This window comes from Siphateles boraxobius, unplaced genomic scaffold (assembly GCF_051911475.1).
Source record: "Siphateles boraxobius isolate OS27281-9 unplaced genomic scaffold, OSU_SipBor_1 24, whole genome shotgun sequence".
Taxonomy (NCBI): domain Eukaryota; kingdom Metazoa; phylum Chordata; class Actinopteri; order Cypriniformes; family Leuciscidae; genus Siphateles; species Siphateles boraxobius.
Genome location: NW_027508855.1, coordinates 4,362,777 through 4,381,021, shown reverse-complemented (window position 1 = coordinate 4,381,021; position 18,245 = coordinate 4,362,777). Strand labels below are relative to the sequence as shown.

The following is an 18,245-nucleotide window of genomic DNA, read 5'->3' as shown; positions in this document are numbered from 1 at the left end:
ATTGTAATCTTAGTTCAAATGGAAATATTATTACAATGCATCATTTAAATAAGCATGCATTGTCTAATGCCCAATACACAATATCAAAATATAGAACTGTAAAAGCATGCTGTGTAGTTGACATGGAGATAAGATTTGGGAAAAGAAAAGAAATCCTGTTCTCGATTGAAGCTAAATAGTAGCTATACTGTATGTACGTCATTGCTTGCGTTGCATGAGTGCCCACTACTGGCTTAAACTGCAATGGCTGAATTGGAACGTCCCTTGATCACTTGGAATCAGCTATGGAGTTTGTTTTATTATTTAATTTTTTAGAATTTGTTTAATGCAGCATCCAAATGTATATAGATGTGTTTGGGTTCTTTTAAATTAAAAACATCATAATTAATATATCATAGAGTTGTTTGTGGTGGTGGTGATTAGACGAGATCTGCAGTGTTGAAGTCACAATCGTGTTGCATTGTGGCATATGGAGCTGCCTGAAGTGTACATGTGAAGTAGACTCGGTCAAAATCGAGGGAGCGAGGGTCTGTCCATATAAACTTCCCTCGTCCACTTCACGAAGTGGAACGCACTTCAAAATGGCGGCAGGGATTCCCCCGAGGGGAAGTGCTTAGGTAAGTTCACAGGTGCGTGTCTAAGTGGACTGGAACGCAGCATGAGTGATCAAGGGCTTAGCATGTTCCAATTCAGCCTATTGCAAAGGTTCCACCAGTAGTGGGCACTCATGCAACGTAGGCCATGACATAGCCTACAACCGAAGTGAACGAGACGGACGGAAGTAAGTGAGTGAAGGGCATGACAATTTTGGACTGGAATGCAGCCCATGAACCAATTGGTTAAACACAGCCTCAAGGTGTGCACAAACTGGTGCTTAATTGTAGACACACCAATCAGGTTTAAGCACTATAAAAAGGAAACAGTACCTGTCTTCAACAAAAATAGACCAGTCAGAGGATGAGAGGGGGATTCCGAAGAGAACGAGGGAGAGGGAGACCTGGAGGAAGACCTGGAGGAGGGGTAGGACATGCATAAAGAAGAATACAACCAAATCTGTGTAACGAAATTCGTGCTACAATTGTGGACCATGTAAATAAACACGGACTAACACGGAGGGAGGCTGGATTGAGAGTGCAGCCTAACCGAAGCAGGTACACGGTGGCATCAATAGTTCTGACATTTCGTCAAGAGCTCAGGTGAGAAACTTATCTTCTGTCAACAGAAAATCCATAGCTTACTGCATGTACTATATCGACAGTTTTGGTATCTATTCCTGTATCATTTTACAGTAAGCTACATGTATTTTGTTTGGCCAACATAGGATTGAAAGTTGAGAACACCAAGGAGGGAGGGGCTCCATATTCACACAGGAGCAAGAGAGAGAGGTCATAAACCTCCTTTTGGCCAATAATGCAATCAGACTTAGAGAAATTCAAGCCCATATTGTCAATGATCACCCAATTTTCAATAATGTCCAACAGATCTCTCCTCCAACAATAGCCCATATCCTTAAAAAACATAAAGTTCTGATGAAACAACTGTATAAAGTGCCATTTGAAAGAAATTCAGACAGGGTCAAAGTCCTGCGGCGTGAATATGTGGTGGTACGTTTTGTTCACTGACTGTAGTATTGTGTACTGCACACATAACCTTTTTACTGTACATGTAATTTTACTGTATAGCAGACCTACATTATATTGATCTGCACAATGTGATCTTTTGCTGTATTTAAGAGAGTTTTGCAAATGGATTCGGAGGAAGTCCCCCATGAGTTTATATACATTGATGAGGCTGGATTTAACCTGAAAACAGTGAGAAGAAGGGAAAGAAACATCATTGGCCACAGGGCTATTGTCAATGTACCAGGGCAACGTGGGGCTAACATTACCCTTTGTGCTGCCACACAGAATGGGGTCCTCCACCGCCATGCCAACTTGGGTCCTTACAACACTGACCTCAGTCTTATATTTTTAGAGAGATTACACAATATTATCACAGCAGCAAACCAAAGGGACCAGATGCAGTACATTGTCGTCTGGGACAATGTACTGTAGCTTTCCATCGTTCTGCTCTGGCCAAAACTGGTTTCATCAACACCCACAATTTACAGTTCAATACCTTCCACCATACTCTCCCTTCCTAAACCCCATCGAGGAGTTCTTCTCAGCTTGGCGGTTGAAGGTTTATGATCTCCGGCCCTATATGTCCTATATGATACATCTCATTCAAGCTATCGAGGAAGCATGTGATCAAATTAAAGCAGCATCCATACAAGGGTGGATTCGTCACTCCAAAAGATTCTTCCCCGATGCCTTGCGAATGAAATAGTCTGTGATGTTGTAGATGCCCTGTGGCCAGATCCAGCTAGGCGGAGAGATGTTTAGTTTTTTTCTTTCTCTGTACTGAATGTGTCATTTAAATTACAGTATTACTGTAAGCTTACAGTATGTTCAGTAATATTGTATGAAAAATGGAAAAAGTTTTGTTGAAATGTTCAGTATTGACTGACTTGAATAGTACATGAAAAGAAATAAGTATTTTCATTAATCTGCACAATTGGTGTCATGTGGTGTTGGTGAATTTATTTGTACACTTTCTCTGAAATGCTAAAAGTGTTTTAGGTTGAGAACAGGAGTGTTTAACTGATTCAAACAGAATCAGACTATATGATGGTTGTGTTTATGTTATGACAACAAAATAAGTTTTTTAGAAGACATTGCAGTTTTGACAAAAGTGTTCCATTTTGCAAATGATCTGAGGTGTTGTGCTACTTTGATGTAGTGCTGTGCTAATTGTGTGAAGGTGTTTGAAAAACCAGGCCCTGTTTTCAAAATTGTCATAATATTTACAGTATTATTGTTTTTTTTTTTTGATCAAATAAATGCAGCATTGGTGAGCAGAAGAAACATTAAAAATCTTACTGATCCAAAACTTTTGACTGGTAGTAGGCTATATATATAATCCATAGAGAGATCACACTGTCAGAGAGGTTGTTGATATTTACCATATTTAACATGAAAACATGATATCACAGTTTTAAAACCAAACATTTTTAAAAAAGAACAATACAGTACATCACTGTTATTTAAACCAATAAGCATTCAAGTATGGCAAGCCTACAGGTTCAGATTCAGAATTACGGTATAGCTGAATTAGGGTATGTTTACTCAACAACGATGTAGGCCTACTAAAAATGGAAAAGTTTTTTCTTTGTATAGATGACAATGTTATCAAAACGATCCCAGTTCACACAGATCCACAAAACAACTAAAAACTCTGTATTGTGCAGGCCAGGCCAGTAGTTGGCGATGTCACTTTGTAAAGAAAGACTATGTGCCTGCGCACATACGCATTCTTTTACAGGGCACTCGCACCAAATGAGCAGGCATACTAAACACGTAATAAGCATGCTGTCACCGTTTTCACAGATTCACGTTTTTTTGTACTTTACATGGAGATGATAATGGTATCATTTTCAAAAACGTGCACTTTGAAACCCGATTTTAAAAGTTTGCGTTTTTAGGCCTTTACTTCAGGTTTCTGAAGTAAAGAAACAAGGAAGAATGAGAACACTCATATTAAACAATTTCAAATCTACGATACCATTCATCAAAAAGTAGTCGTCGCCCGTAGTAAAAAAAAAAGTAGTAAGCACATGTCATGATTTATTAAACAAAATCTGTTTTTATTGTAAGAGAAACACCTGTTGTACACCCATTTAATAAACAAACAAACAAAAATATTCAAATACCAAAACGAGACATAATTTACACAGGTATTGTATGGGTCAGTGGTTTAGTCGATAGCAGGCTAGGGGCAAACACGAAGACTTATTTTGTATATTAATTATTTCTGCAAACAGAACTTTCATATAAGACTATGTTTACAATAATTTCAATAACCTGGCCATTACTTTTCCTTTATGATTCTTGAACAATATACAAGCTCATAACTGGCGATCAAAGTATCACTTAATCCAAAGATTGAACATAGGTCCTGCCTTAACCTTTTAGAGGATATCAAGCAACAAATCAAGACTCTTATGCTTTGTGACTGAATGCCAATATAGTTATAGGGTACAGGAAACACGACAATAGGTGCATATAAATGAACACTTAGCAGTACTGTAAAGATACCAGTTCGAGAAACGTGCCACTTGACTTCAGAACTGATAATTATGAGTTGTGGAAGAGAGAAGAGCATGGGTACTTAGATTTTTCACACACAGGCTAGAAAGAGATGAAAAGATCTCTGAGCCTCCCCACTAGATATTGTTATGCAGTCCTGCATTTTAAATGCTGAGTTATCATGTGCCATTAAACTTCTCACCCTAATTTAGAAGTTAAAGGATAAAGTATTCTTGAGGCTAACCACAGCCTAGGGAAGAGGCTCCAATAACATTAAATAAAATACCACACACAAACATTCAACTCTCTCCACTGTAACTGTATGTGATATACAGAAAGAATAATATCATTATTTTTATAACTGGAAAGCACCAAGCCAAACTCAAAATCTCTCCTCCGTCAGCATTGTATTATCTAGATGTTACTGAGTGTCTGTCTTTGGTGTGCGTATGATGTACAGGCACAGTGTGTAATGTAAAACACTTCACTATGAGTCTATGGGTTTACTGTTGAACAGAAGTGGTACACACACAACTGCGTATGGACTTTAGCTTTGAAGACTTTTTTTTTTTGTTCTTGTTCTCCAGGAGTAGGAGAGTGTAGAGAGCAGGCTGGGCTCCTGGCAGTGGCTTTGGTAGATGAAGGGGATGAGATGATGCAGGAGGAACAAGGGGAGAATGGGCAGCAGAGGAGGGTAGGTTGGTTGGAGCTGGAGCGCACTGGTTTATGATCGCTTTCTCCTTCCCTCAAAGTTCCTGAAGTTGGCGGGCCTGATCTTCATCTCTGCAAACTCAACGGAGTGCTCATGACCCTTCCAGTGGAACCAGTTTACACCCTGGAGAAAAAAAAAACATTTCAAATGACCATGATATATAGTATGCATCTCTTTCATATTCACATGATTCTTTTACAGGGAACTCAAACAAAAATGTCAATCTGTCTCTACTGTATGAAAAGTGAGATAGCATATTTGAAATGTGTACCTTGCTGTGACTGTTGTCTCCGTATCGGCCCATTATATTGACTCGATGACAGTTTTTATACCAGAAAGCTCCCTTATAAGACAGCGCACAGTTGGTGACAGCTATATCGTTGTCATGATCGTAAGTTGAGAATGGACGGCTGTGGTGGTACGTCATTGAGTCACCTTTAAAACAGCATCATCACAAAATCAGTCAGATTTTAAAACAACTAGCAATGATCAAGTTGTATGTTTACTTTTGAGCATAATATGTATACACACACACACAGACGCATACATACACACTACTGTTCAAAAGCTGTTCACCTCTTTTCAAATTTGATAATAATGAGAAACTCTAAATCAGCATATTGAATGATTTCTGACGGATCATATGACACTGAAGACTGGAGTAATGGCTGCTGAAAATTCAGCTTTGTCATCAAAGGAATATATTAAAATTTTTAAAATATATTAAAATATAAAACATATTTTCCTATAATTCCTGATGAGTTTGGAGAACACCTGACAAGAGATCAGAGACCATTCCTCCATGTTCAGATACATGGCATCGTGGATTCGATCAAATACCAACAGATACAAAATCAAAACCTGATAACCTCTGCTAGAAATCTTGTAACGGGCCATGTTTGGATCTTCCGTCAGGACAGTGATCCAAAAACAAACATCAAAATCAATACAAAAATGGGTCACTGAGCACAAAACCAAGCATCTGCAATGGCCATCCCAGTCCCAAGACCTGAACCCTATAGAAAATGAGTGGGCTGAACTGAAGGGAAGTAGCGCCAACATGGATCTAGGAATCTGAAGGATCTGGAAAGATTCTGTATGGAGGAATGGTCTCTGATCTCTTGTCAGTTGTTCTCCAAACTCATCAGGCATTATAGGAGGAGACGCAGAGCTGTTATCTTGGAAAAAGGAGCTTGCAAAAAGTATTTAATAAAAGGGGGCAAATAATTGTTTTCAATGTGTTTTGGAGAAAAAGATTTATTTCATAATGTGATTTCCCCCCCACTTTCAATTATTTTACTTCAATAAAAGGGTAGATGTTTGCATGTTTAAAAAAATAAAATATCAAAAGTAAATAATGCAGATTTATTTTTTTACAGCCATCTTTGATCATATTTACCAAGGGGGCAAATAATTCTGACCAGCACTATATATATATATATATATATATATACATATTAAGGCAAACATTTATAATTAATTTAATATATATATAAATAGAAGTAGAGAGAGGTCAAATACTTTACCTGCAGTGCCGCTGTATCCTCCAACATGGACTTTGTAGCGACTGCGTGGTTCAGAGACTGAAAACTTGTCATATAGTGCATATGCAGACTCTCCCTTATCTCTGAGGTCCACACGCAGCTCATACTGCCCAGAGGAGGTAATCTTGTGGAGGTTAGAGAGACCTGCAGACACAGCCAATAACATCAGTAGTCCAATATGCTCAGTTTCACTATATCATAAAACCTTTGGGCTTCTATACTTTGGGGCAATATTATCAATTTGCCGTGTCTGCACAGATATAAACATACCCAGCCAGAATTCATCATTAAGGTCACCAAAACCTGCAGTGTAGTTCTTCCAGTTTCTGAAAAACTCTACTTTACCGCTCTGCCGTCTCACAAACACCTGCATGGAGGTACCACAATATCACAATGACTTTTGAGTAAAAGAGCTTGTTTTTGCTCTCTGTGTTTGATGAGACTTTAAAGGAATAGTTCACTTGAAAATTCTAATTCAAACATCATTTATCTACCCTTAAGTCATTCCAAACCCTGCATGACTTTCATTGGAGCATTTGGTATAACATATGGGCGAGTAAATGTTTTAATTTTTGAGCAAACTATCCCATTAAAAAAAAACTCTATAAGATCATAACAGCTAATTTTTCGATCCTGCATGTAATTTGAGGAAGAATTACTCACAATCCAGCCGCCTCCATCAGTGATCATATCGCAATAGACCTGCAGGGGCTGACTCTCATCTCCACGCACATAAATAGTGTACAAGCCTGAGGTTGTGTCTCCATTCAACAGAGCCTGGGAGCAGTCTTTAGGATGCTTGTACAGCACTCCAACTGTGATAAAAAAAGAAAAGAGTTTGACCAAGGGCAAATTTATTTATTCAACATCTTCACAACTAATAGTCCAAAATCATGCAGTGAAGCTGTAACATAAATGTACTGGCTCACTGGTGGTGAAGACAGTAGAAATGATTCTGCTTCTCTTTGGCCCAGCAATGGCCTGCAGTTTGACTGTGTATTCTGTGGAGGCAGTCAGCTGAGACATGCTGTAATACGTTGCTGTGGGGCTTAGGACAACCTCCTGAGCCAAGGGAGAGGAAAACCAAGAACACACATACTATCAAGTACAGAAGCATTGGACAATACATGTAGAAAACACTGTAGACCGGAAAAATGATCAAGCTTTAGTTTTAAGACCTAAATAAATGTATTTGTGCGGTTCACTCACCTTGACCATGCCATCAGTCGACTCAAAGCTGAGGATATACCCACTGATGTCTGCTCTTGGTGGTTTCCATGTCAACATGGCAGTCTCTGTTTGAATATTACTGGCAGCCAGATTCTGAGGGGCATCAACATCTGTGACAGAAGGCACTTGGTTAATGCACTAAAAATGAGTACTGGTAATTTGCCATCCCCACTATGTGCTAGGCATTGTCGTATTAAGATTATATGGCATGATCTCTTGATGCTGAAAATGTGTGTGGATGAATCTTAAAGGTGCACTGTTTCATTTTTAGCGCCATCTAGTGGTATGATTACGAATTGCAACCAACAGAAGTTACGGTGGCCGAAAGGAAATGTCGTCGTCCGTCTAAGACAGCAGAGAGTATCTAGTTAAGCTATGAGGTTTCTTTACAAAGATAAATTAAGAAATTATGTTTACTTAATTATTCCGTAAAATGATATGTTATTGCTAATATTATTATTACTTGATAATATTATTGTTACTTGTTCATCATTGTGTCAGTGTTTTATTAGCTAACTTTGGCTAGCTTCTTGCACAAGAACAACATAATGACGAAACCCGTTTGTCCGTTCAGAGCTACTGTAGAAACATGTCGGCGCAAAATGGCGACTTAACGTGTAAGGGGACCAGTGATGTATGTAGATAGAAATGGCTCAAACATAACTGTTCATTAAGTAAGGTCTTTATACACCACTCATAGTTATGTATATAATATTGCATTTCTGTCAACAGATCCTCCTAAATATTACAGAATGCACCTTTAAATTTTGGGCACTTATGTCTGAAGGTTTGATATTTCTTAAAACTAACAGTTTTTTTTTTTTTGGTTTTGTTATGAAGGTCACATTATATATAGATTATGTATAGATTCCTTTTCCCAAACCCAGACTTTCAAATTCCATCATAAAAATTTGAATTACGACTTTTAAAACTAACATTGATGAGTGATAGAATCAAATATTTCAATGGTTACTGAATGAAAAAATTCCATTTCCAAATAAAAGGTGAAATATTCTCATGAACCGAATATTTTTTTTGATCATTTACCATGGAACTGATTCTGCAAAAAGTCTGAAAATATTATTTAATTGTATGATTGTTTAAATATTAATGCAAATTATTTAATTCATTCAAAATACTAGCAATGAAATTAGATTTAGCAAGCCAACCAAACCTGCCTTTTTATTAAAAAAATTTATCAAATGTCATTTCAACCACATAATGCCATTAAACACAGTAATCAAAAATGTACTGTAAATGACACTGTGGTGGGAAAAAAAGAGAAAAAAAATCTGTGCTTTTTAAAGTTTTTTGGTCGTCATTATGTATAATACAGTGCTCATGTATTTTGCCCAGTGGAAAGATATGTCAGAAGCTGTGCTGTTTCGCTTTACACCAATAAAACATTTTTTTTGTGTGAGGATACAAATGTCTTGTGGTGTTTGTGTGCATGGGTGAGTGAGCGTTCACCTTACCTGTTGTGAACTCTGTTGTGGTTGCAGCACTCTTGGCTGCCTCTCGGACTGCATAGACTTTAACTGTGTATAAGGTGGCAGGTGTTAGGGAGCTCATCTCAAACTCCACAGTGTTCCCAGACACCCTTTCCATCACTGGAGCCACTGAAAAAGAACAAAACACACAACTGAGACTCACTGCTCTATTTTTTTAGTCTAGTGCCTGAAGCAAGAATAATGAATGACAGTCTGAGCTGAGTTACCACTGTCTGCGCTGTAAGTGATGACATATCCGTCCACAGTAGCGATGGATGGCTGCCACAGCAGCAGGGCTTCGGTGTCGGTGATGTTGACTGCTGTCAGACCGCGTGGTTTATCCAGGGCTGAGGACCAACAGATACACGCATGAGAGAAGCAAACTTAAAACTTGGAGTCGATTACTAGGCTTCTGCCAGACAGGAAAGCAAAACACAACTAACAGGCTTGCTATACAGACTAAGGAGAGATCGACTACAAACCAAACTATGAATTTGAGGTACTAAAACATTACAAAATGATTTAATCAATTATTCATTATTTTAAAATACAATATTAGAGTGAGACGCACCTGTTGTGACCCTGTCAGATCCTGGTTCACTCTCCTCCAAGCCCTTCATAGCGATGACAGTGACCTGGTAGGTCACTCCAGGGGTCAGATTAGGCAGCGTGGCTTGAGACTCTCCTCCATCTACTCTCAGTGTCAAAGGGCTGCCTACAGGGGGAGACAGAACACTGGAATGAACTAGAATAACTATTGTCACTAGAGGGCAGCATTGTTTGTGATTGATTGGCATGGTGACATGCAAGAATACTCTGCTGATGGATAAAACAGTTTGGCTTGATTGATGATATTCACTGATAGATCAACATAACTGAAGACAGCCTGATCTAAAAACCTGCACAGAACACTGAGAGGCTAAAAGGACAATATGGGACTTTAGGGGGACATCTCTTGAATTCAATCAATTTATTATGCCAAGAAGGAAGTCTAAGAGAATTTCCTCCTCAACTTGTGCAATATATTATGCAATACATAATTTATGACAAATCATAAAATGAAGAAGTACAAATAATAATATGATTTGCCAACAGGCAGCCATCCAAATGCATAGAAAACCGCACGGTAAAGTCTCACTTTTCGAAGATGGCCTGTGGAAGGAGGAAGAATGCTTTGCTTTTATATCCAGACCAAAAGCTCCAAATGTGCTATAAATAGTACTAAGGCATAAAAAAAGTTCACGAAAAGTACACATTAAAAAGTTTGGGGACAGTATGTTTAATTAATTTATTAATTTTATTCAGTAAGGAACAGTCAGAATGTTGCAAATATTTCTATTTTGCTGTTTTGAACTTTCTATTTAGTAAAGAATCCTGAAAAAGTATCACAGTTTCCACAAAAATATTAAGCAGTACTACTGTTTTCAACAATCAGCATATTAGCATGATTTGTGAAAGATCATGTGACACTGAAGACTGGAGTATAATGGCTGCTTTGCCATCATGTAAATAAATGCAATTTTAAAATATATTCAAATATTATAAACCAGACCAGTTATTTGAAATTGTACTAATGTATTTGATCCAACTCCAAACTTTTTAATGGTAATGCATGTAATTATAAAGTAACAGTACTGAATCGATAATGACCACACGTTACTTACCACCCTGAACGGGTACATAGGTGACTCGGTAGCTGTCTACATGGGTACGGGGCATAGTCCAGTGAACAGTAGCTGATGTATCAGTCACGTCAGAAAAGCGTATCCCCTTGGGTGTACCTAGGCCTTGGTAGAAATGACACACATAAGAAGCACAACAAGAATGAATTGTTAAGAAAATGTGTGGTCTAGCAGTTGACAAATAGGAGTTCAAAACAAAACCTTTTCCCAGAAACAAGTAATTTCAGACCGTAAGAAAAAACAAAAATAACAGTGCGTGTTAAGAAACTTCTTATCCTGCTGAACAAATAGATGCATGAAAGTAAACGTTCAGGACATCAGGACAACCAACTGTGCAGCTACAGATAAAGGACACACAGACAAAGGCCCTGGCCTTAAAGCTATTTCTCAACGTTGGACTTCAGAATCTCGCGTGACAGATGCAAGAAGATTAACTTGCCCCCAGTACAGAGACACAATAGTGTGACATGCCAACATCAGACACAAGAGGAAAAAAAAGCTTGCTATAAAGGAAGATTGCCAGAGACAGGCATAAAACAAGGAAAATGCACAAAATAGTTGGTTTTGCTCTGTAAATAAAACCATAGATCACTTAGCAAATAGAGAGAGAGAGAGAAAGTAAGACTGGTGATGAATGAGAGAAGACTTGGATGAACGTCACTTGTTAATGGAAAGTCACTTGTTAAGTGACTAGTTAATGAAAGTCACTTGAGCTAGACACAATGAAAAAATAATTCGTGATATAATTTTGTTAAATATGGGATATTGAAAGACTTGTGTTTGCAAGTTTCCATTTTCATGTTATAAGTTTTGACCAAACCAATCAACTAGATAACAGAACAGAAGAAAAGAAAGAAAAGAGTTAGTAGAGACCAGCGTCTCTTAAAAATCCAATACCTGTTCGAGCCACAGCCAAAATGGGCTGGAATTTCCGTCCTAAAATCATCCCAAAGAGCTCAATTTCATACTCCATATCTTCATTGAGACCTGTCACTTCTTCTGTTCGCTTGTCTCCAAATACACTAATCTGGTGTGGTTGGGCTAGTCCATTAGAATCGACGACTTTGAGGGTGAATGTATCAAAGACGCCCTCAGGTGCTGTCCATGTCAGTTTAAAGCTGTGTGGTGTGATGTCCGAGACCAAAAGGTGCTCCACTTCAGGTTCAGCTTCTGTTTGATAAAATATTAAAGTTGTTCTTCCTCTGTAAACTCTGTGAATTGTACTTAAAAGATGTTAAATGACCAAGAAGTGCACATGCAGGTCTTTATGGTATTTGTTAGAGACAATTTAGCGATAATGTTACTCATGCATGAAAATAGCCAATTGTTCTGTCATCTGTCAGTTGCTTCTATATCTATGGCAGGTGATGCTGAAATCAGTGAGCCAGTAAATTTAATTTACATATTTTGATTAGAATATGGAATGAGATCTGTTGGTTAGTAGAAAAAAAATTGACATTGATGAATTTTCCACCATTATTTTAGGTTCCACCATCATAATTGTATCGTCATATAATAGCAGTCATGCAGAGTTCAAGACAGAGCTGTTCCAGGACAATGACATATCCATAATAATCATATTGACAGAAGGGCTCATCCTGGAAACGCATTTTTCGTCTCGTTTTTAGCTGAATGCCACTGACATATGAATTCTGCGAGGGACATCTCTAGAGAAGCAATTGTGGTAAGGATATGTAAAACTAAAAACCTAAAGCCTCAGGGATGTCTTGACCACATAAGCAATGTATTGTATTTTCAACAATGGCTTTGTTTGTGATAGAATATGTTCCTTTTTTATATTCTGTGGTTTGTTCTTCATCGTGTACCAAGTTACTGCCTTACACATGTTTCTTGCCTTTACTTTAGAAGTAGATTATAGCACCATAATTTCAGTTGTTTAAGATTTGTCTTTCTTTTTTTTCTTTTTTTTTTTTACTTCATCTGAAGCAGGAGCAGCAGCATGCTAACTTGTTATAATAACTTGACCTAATTAAATATGTTAATGCAGTTAAGGCTGTCCTTAATTTGACATTGTAACTTTTTAACTGTTCAGTCTAATTTTTATAGGCTGGAAAGAAAAGTCAGAACCAGAGCCGTCCAACAATCCAGCAGCCAGGCTCTTAATGTATAATTTATTTACAAATACAGATGGGAATAAACATTCTGATAAAAAATTTTAAAGAAAAAAAATATATAGTTTTGATTTAGACTAATCTGATCACTGTCTCCTCTGGATATATTTGTTCATGTTATTTCACACAAATTATGGAAATGGGATGGAAATTAATTCAAGTTATTATACTGAATTTTGCGATCATAAATGCTAAAAAACAACAACAATGTAGTATTGATCCAAACCGACAGTGCTTTAATAGAGCCTTGTTGTCCTAAACTAAACTTTCATGAGAGAGAGAAAAAAAGACCCTTGACTGGACTGAACCTCTTCTTCCTCTAAAGCTCTGGATGATGTGAAACAGAAAAGACATTTGTTGAATGTAGAAAAGTGTTGGAAATGAAAACCAGCTAGGACAAATCCCGTGGAGCTGTCCCTCTTCATTAGCATGTTTAAGAGTGTCAGCAGTGTTTGAAGCATTTCAAGAGTACTAACATGTGCTCTCCAAGGATCACTTTCATCTGACTGGCTTCTAAGTCTCTCTGGTCTGACAAAGAGGCATCTGTTTGTGGAGGTGGAAAAGGCGCCAGCTAACCTACAGAAACAAGGTCTGGAAGCAGTAATTCTACAGCAGGCAGCTAAAACCTCTGAGGGGGATATCTGTGTTGACGCAGCTAAATCTTACAGCAGGGATAAACACACCAACTATAAAGTGAAAAGTTTCTGTAAATATTGTAAATTTTTCTGATTTTAAAAGCTTGCATTACTCAGGAAAGAGTGAGGCAAGAGTTCATGGGTCATGTGACATGAATAGAGAGGAGTTTAACAGAAATCCAATCAGTTCCCCTTCTCCTCTGCCTATTTGCATGCAGACTTGAGAGACTGCTACAACTGTGGCCCCTGCAGCCACTGGCTGATAAACGCCAAGAAAATGTGTGAAAGTGAGGCATAAGAATGAGAAGTAGTGCAGGGTCAGAAAACTGGGCGTGCATACTGAAAAGATCCTTCACAAGAAGCGACAAAAACTCCTCAGGATCACTTCCATGGCAGTACACCCCAGCCTAGTCACCCGCTCTATCCGCTGACTCTCTGAGGGGGGGGTTCTGGGGCAAAACTTTGGTATGCGCCTAATAAATGTATGTTTGTTACAATACAACTTGTCTGGTTTGCCGGTAGACTATAAATGTCACAAACCAAATTATTTAAATGGATGCTGCAGTCAATTAGAATGAAAAAGCCATCATTAGTCTAACTTTGTTTTGCCTGTTAAACACAAATGTGCCAGTGAAGACAGGCAGAGGTCATTTACTGCACCTGCAGGCTGTGCTGGTGATTATGCAGACGTGAATATGTGGGGTAGCATTATGATGCTGTGCAGATATGCTCTGAATGTCAGCACACTTCAACACATCATTCAGCAGATGGAAAGAGTGTGGACATTTTACAGAATCTGCAGCTGATTTAAAACAGGCTTTTTTGTGGCACTCTGCAAATTTGAGAGATTATCTGCATCTGAAATCACATAATGTCAAAGTATGTACTGCATTTAAGAATTAATTAATAAAGTATGTTCTACCAACCCGATCTCATGGCAATTTGTATGTATTTTATGAGGTAGCTAATTCGCACAAATTCATACGACCCACCTTTTACTCACTCATACGAATTCGTACAAATTGAGATAGCGATGAACAAGCATGCATATAATGTATAAAATCCAGACATACTACATCAGCCATGTTGGTATTGTTATATGACTTATTTACGGATTTTGTATGATGTCTTGTGGATCATATGTTTTATAAATACTGTTTATTCTGACATATTACATTTGATGTATTGCTTTTCGCATACTACATGGGGAAGTAGGCATATTCGGATGTTGGGATTTATTCTGGTATCAGTAATGGATGAGGCTGTGTAACGGAGGCCAGCTAGTAAGAGCTATGTGAGTAAACCTCAGTCCCCTACTAACGCTAGAGGCTGCGGTGTTTAGCATCCAGGTTAGCGCACCTGCCTCCCACTGGTTCGAATCTCGCTATCCCCGTGCGCGTAGAACCAGATGGGTAACAGCTGCATTACACTACCATTCAAAAGTTTGTGGTCAGTGAGATTTTTTAATGTTTTTAAATTTTAATGTTTTTGAAAGAAGTCTCTACCATGATGCTCACGAAACATTTTTTCTAATTATCAATGTTCAAAACAGTTATGCTGCTTAATTTTTATCTGGAAACAGTGATAATTCTTTTCAGGATTCTTTAATGACTAGACAGTTCAAAAGAACAGCAATCATTTAAAATGTAACAATAAAAACGATTTAACATGTAACATTAAAAATATCTTTACTGTCACTTTAGCTCATTTTAATGCATCCTTGTCGAATACAATAAAAAAAAAGTACTGACTCCAAACTTTTGAACGGTAGTGTGGTAGGGAAGAAGCCATTTTCAAACAAGGATTTCTTCAGGAATTAGTGATTTTTGATGAGGCTGCATTATATTTATGTTATTTAGTTGACCGTGCCCAAAATTTACTCAACCTTCTATATTAATAGTGGAAAATAAAATAAATAAAAGTTTTTTTAAGGAGATGATAGATGAAAACACTAAGAAGGATACAAAAAGCTGGTTTAAAAAATGTGTTAGAATCAATTCAACATGTGATGTGATAAAAAATGTACTAATTTAAAGAGACAAGAGGTTAGTCTATTGCTGCTTGAAGCACAGCATTTTGATCCAAAGACGGGAAAAGAAAATATGCCAAAAGACAACCATGCAAGCTGGTCTAAGACATGGCAATGATACCTGTGATGGCTTCAGCAAAGACAGGATCTAAGAGATCCCCCTTGTACAGCCCATACAGTGTGACCCTGTAGAAAGTACTAGGGGAGAGGTCAGTGACAGCCAGGCTGAACTCATGACTGGATAATGTGTGGTTCTGGCCATCAAATAAGCCATCTGGGTCAGACACTTCAATCAGAAAGCCCTCAACCTCTCCTCTGTCCAGCTCCCAGGACACACTGAAGCTGTCCCAGGACACATCAGAGATGGTGATGTTTCCCACCTGAGGCTTCTCATCATCTGGATTACAAACAGATTAGAAGATAATTATTTTGGCAGAAAAACATACATTTAGGAGAAGAGCATCATGGGTAATGGCAACTAAAGATACTTGATTTCTTAAGGCATACTCTCTTTAAGATGATTTTTTGTTGCTTGGAATCAAATGTTATTGAGGTGAAAACAAAAAGGCCCGAAAGCTAAAAAAGACATAAAAAAATTCACAGTGCAGCATGTCACATTATTCAAAACAATGCAAATCATTTTAACAATTAAAGGAGGAAAAAATCCATGTTATGAGCAAGTCGAACAACAATAAACCACTTAATTTGTTACTCCAAAAAATTCATCGCCATCTGTTCCAAACAGAACAGGAACATCTGCCCAAAACACACACACACACACACACACACACACACACACACACACACACACACACACACACACACACACACACACACACACACACACACACACACACACACACACACACACACACACTCACACACACACACACACACACACACACACACACACACACACACACACACAAATAACTTTCAGAAAGTTGTAGTGACAAACAAACAAATTTGCAGTAATTTCTCTTACAAACTATTATCATCAAAGCACCAGTTTGCTGAGACAGCTTTGCTATTAATGGCCCTGAGAAAAGCCATTAATTTTTGAAGGTCCTGCCTAGCCTGCCTGAGCAGAGGTAGGCTGAACACTTCAAACATGGAAGGCAGCCATGCAGCGCAGTGCTATGCAACCTATAATTGAACATCATTGTGCATTGTCAGCATTCACAGGCAAAGTGAGGGCAGATAGCAAGGAGATGCATGGTGGGCTAACCATTATCCTGTTGCACATTTAAGAGGGCAGAAACGTGGCGTGCAAATAGGGTGACAATGGGGATGAAGTGAATGACCTTCCCAGGCATTAGGTCCGCTTGTCGCTTTTAAAACCTGGAAATTAAACAATATGAAGCTGTCAAACAGCAAAACAACTCATTGATCATCTTGCACCATTCATGGGAAGTGAAATTTGGTCAAATTGTTTCATTTTGCCCACTTATTCAATAGAGTTCTTTCCACTGAAAGCGGCCCATGCAAGTCTGAGGAGTTGTCCTCACTGCATGCAGATGGGAATGAATTAAAGAACGGCTTTATTGAGGTGAGATCCTCAGGCCACAAACACCTCAAGGGCATTTGGATAAAGCCATTGTTGGACGCATGCACAACCCTTTTTGGCTCTACATAGACACCACTGTATGGCCTTTAAGGCATGCATGTTCTTTACATCATAAAGGTGCGATCACATTTGTCATTGTCACAAGCAAAATCCAGAAATTTGAATAGGAAACAATGCAATTAGGTACTTAATGTGAGAGCGAAAGTGTTTAAGTTGGACTGGCAGATTCACCACACTGACCAACTGCTTGGTTTGAAAGGGACTTCTGTCTGAGATGTGCTTCATACATCACTACACACGGTTTTTAAATGTTTAACTTTGTGCATGCATGCATGTGACGGTTTGCTCTCTCTTTATTGCCCTGGTTATGTCCTGATATGTTTCCATTGAGATCTCAGTCATCAGATTTCCACATCTCCATGTTACAAGCTGAAATTCTTCTAATAATGCCAGAGAAGCATTTAGTGAACAGAAGAAAGCCAGACCTAGAGCTCCCCCTTCCCCCCATCTTCCCAAATCCTTTGGGTCTGATGGAAGTGTATGTCCATGTTTGTGTGCCGTGTCTAAGGCCGATAATGGCTGCTTAAATAAATGCATTGGGATTATAGTGCTGGTGATTTCAGAGACAACATTTTAACAGGCGGCTCAGCATGTGTCCTATTTATCAGTCCGCCCCACAGTTCATTGTGGTCAAATCACGCAAATCCAAAAGGGGAGTGGGCTCACTCTGACGATTATCACATGAATGAGCTTTCTGTGCATGTGTGAGAGTTTGTGTGTGTGTGTGTGTTTTTGGGATCTTGAGAAACACTATATCTGTTGTCTTGCCTTGGCGACCAAAGCAAACAACTGAGGTTATATTTTGTAGCTCCCTGGTTTTACTTAATGATTGCTATGTTATATAAGCAAGAACATTTTGGTAACAAAATTCTGGAAGTTAAGTAAGTGGCATCCTGACCACATTGCTTTTGGCTTTCATTGGTTTTTCTTTAAAACATAAAATAAACCCACATGCCATAAACGAGAGAATAGGGATATTAGGCTTCAATTTCCAGTGGCATACTGACAATATGAATATTTTGAGATTTTTATAGAAG

At 38.3% G+C, this 18,245-nt stretch overlaps 1 protein-coding gene across 4 annotated transcripts in view; it reads right to left on the bottom strand.

The window, feature by feature from the left end:
• Positions 1-3,664: 3,664 nt before the first annotated feature.
• The window catches only part of tncb (tenascin Cb), a 35,118-nt gene continuing 20,537 nt past the window's right edge, over positions 3,665-18,245 (bottom strand). For 2 of the 4 annotated variants that reach the window (XM_077240862.1, XM_077240863.1), the window contains exons 11-23: positions 15,703-15,978; positions 11,683-11,955; positions 10,768-10,890; positions 9,675-9,818; positions 9,331-9,450; positions 9,089-9,232; positions 7,593-7,723; positions 7,313-7,445; positions 7,047-7,198; positions 6,654-6,750; positions 6,366-6,527; positions 5,111-5,274; positions 3,665-4,962 (exon numbers count right to left, since the gene is read on the bottom strand). In XM_077240862.1, the coding sequence (XP_077096977.1) occupies positions 4,852-4,962; positions 5,111-5,274; positions 6,366-6,527; positions 6,654-6,750; positions 7,047-7,198; positions 7,313-7,445; positions 7,593-7,723; positions 9,089-9,232; positions 9,331-9,450; positions 9,675-9,818; positions 10,768-10,890; positions 11,683-11,955; positions 15,703-15,978 (2,030 nt within the window). In that variant the 3' untranslated portion in view covers positions 3,665-4,851. The remainder of the gene's footprint in view (positions 4,963-5,110; positions 5,275-6,365; positions 6,528-6,653; positions 6,751-7,046; positions 7,199-7,312; positions 7,446-7,592; positions 7,724-9,088; positions 9,233-9,330; positions 9,451-9,674; positions 9,819-10,767; positions 10,891-11,682; positions 11,956-15,702; positions 15,979-18,245) is intronic. The other 2 variants (XM_077240864.1, XM_077240865.1) reach the window with 2 other exon arrangements.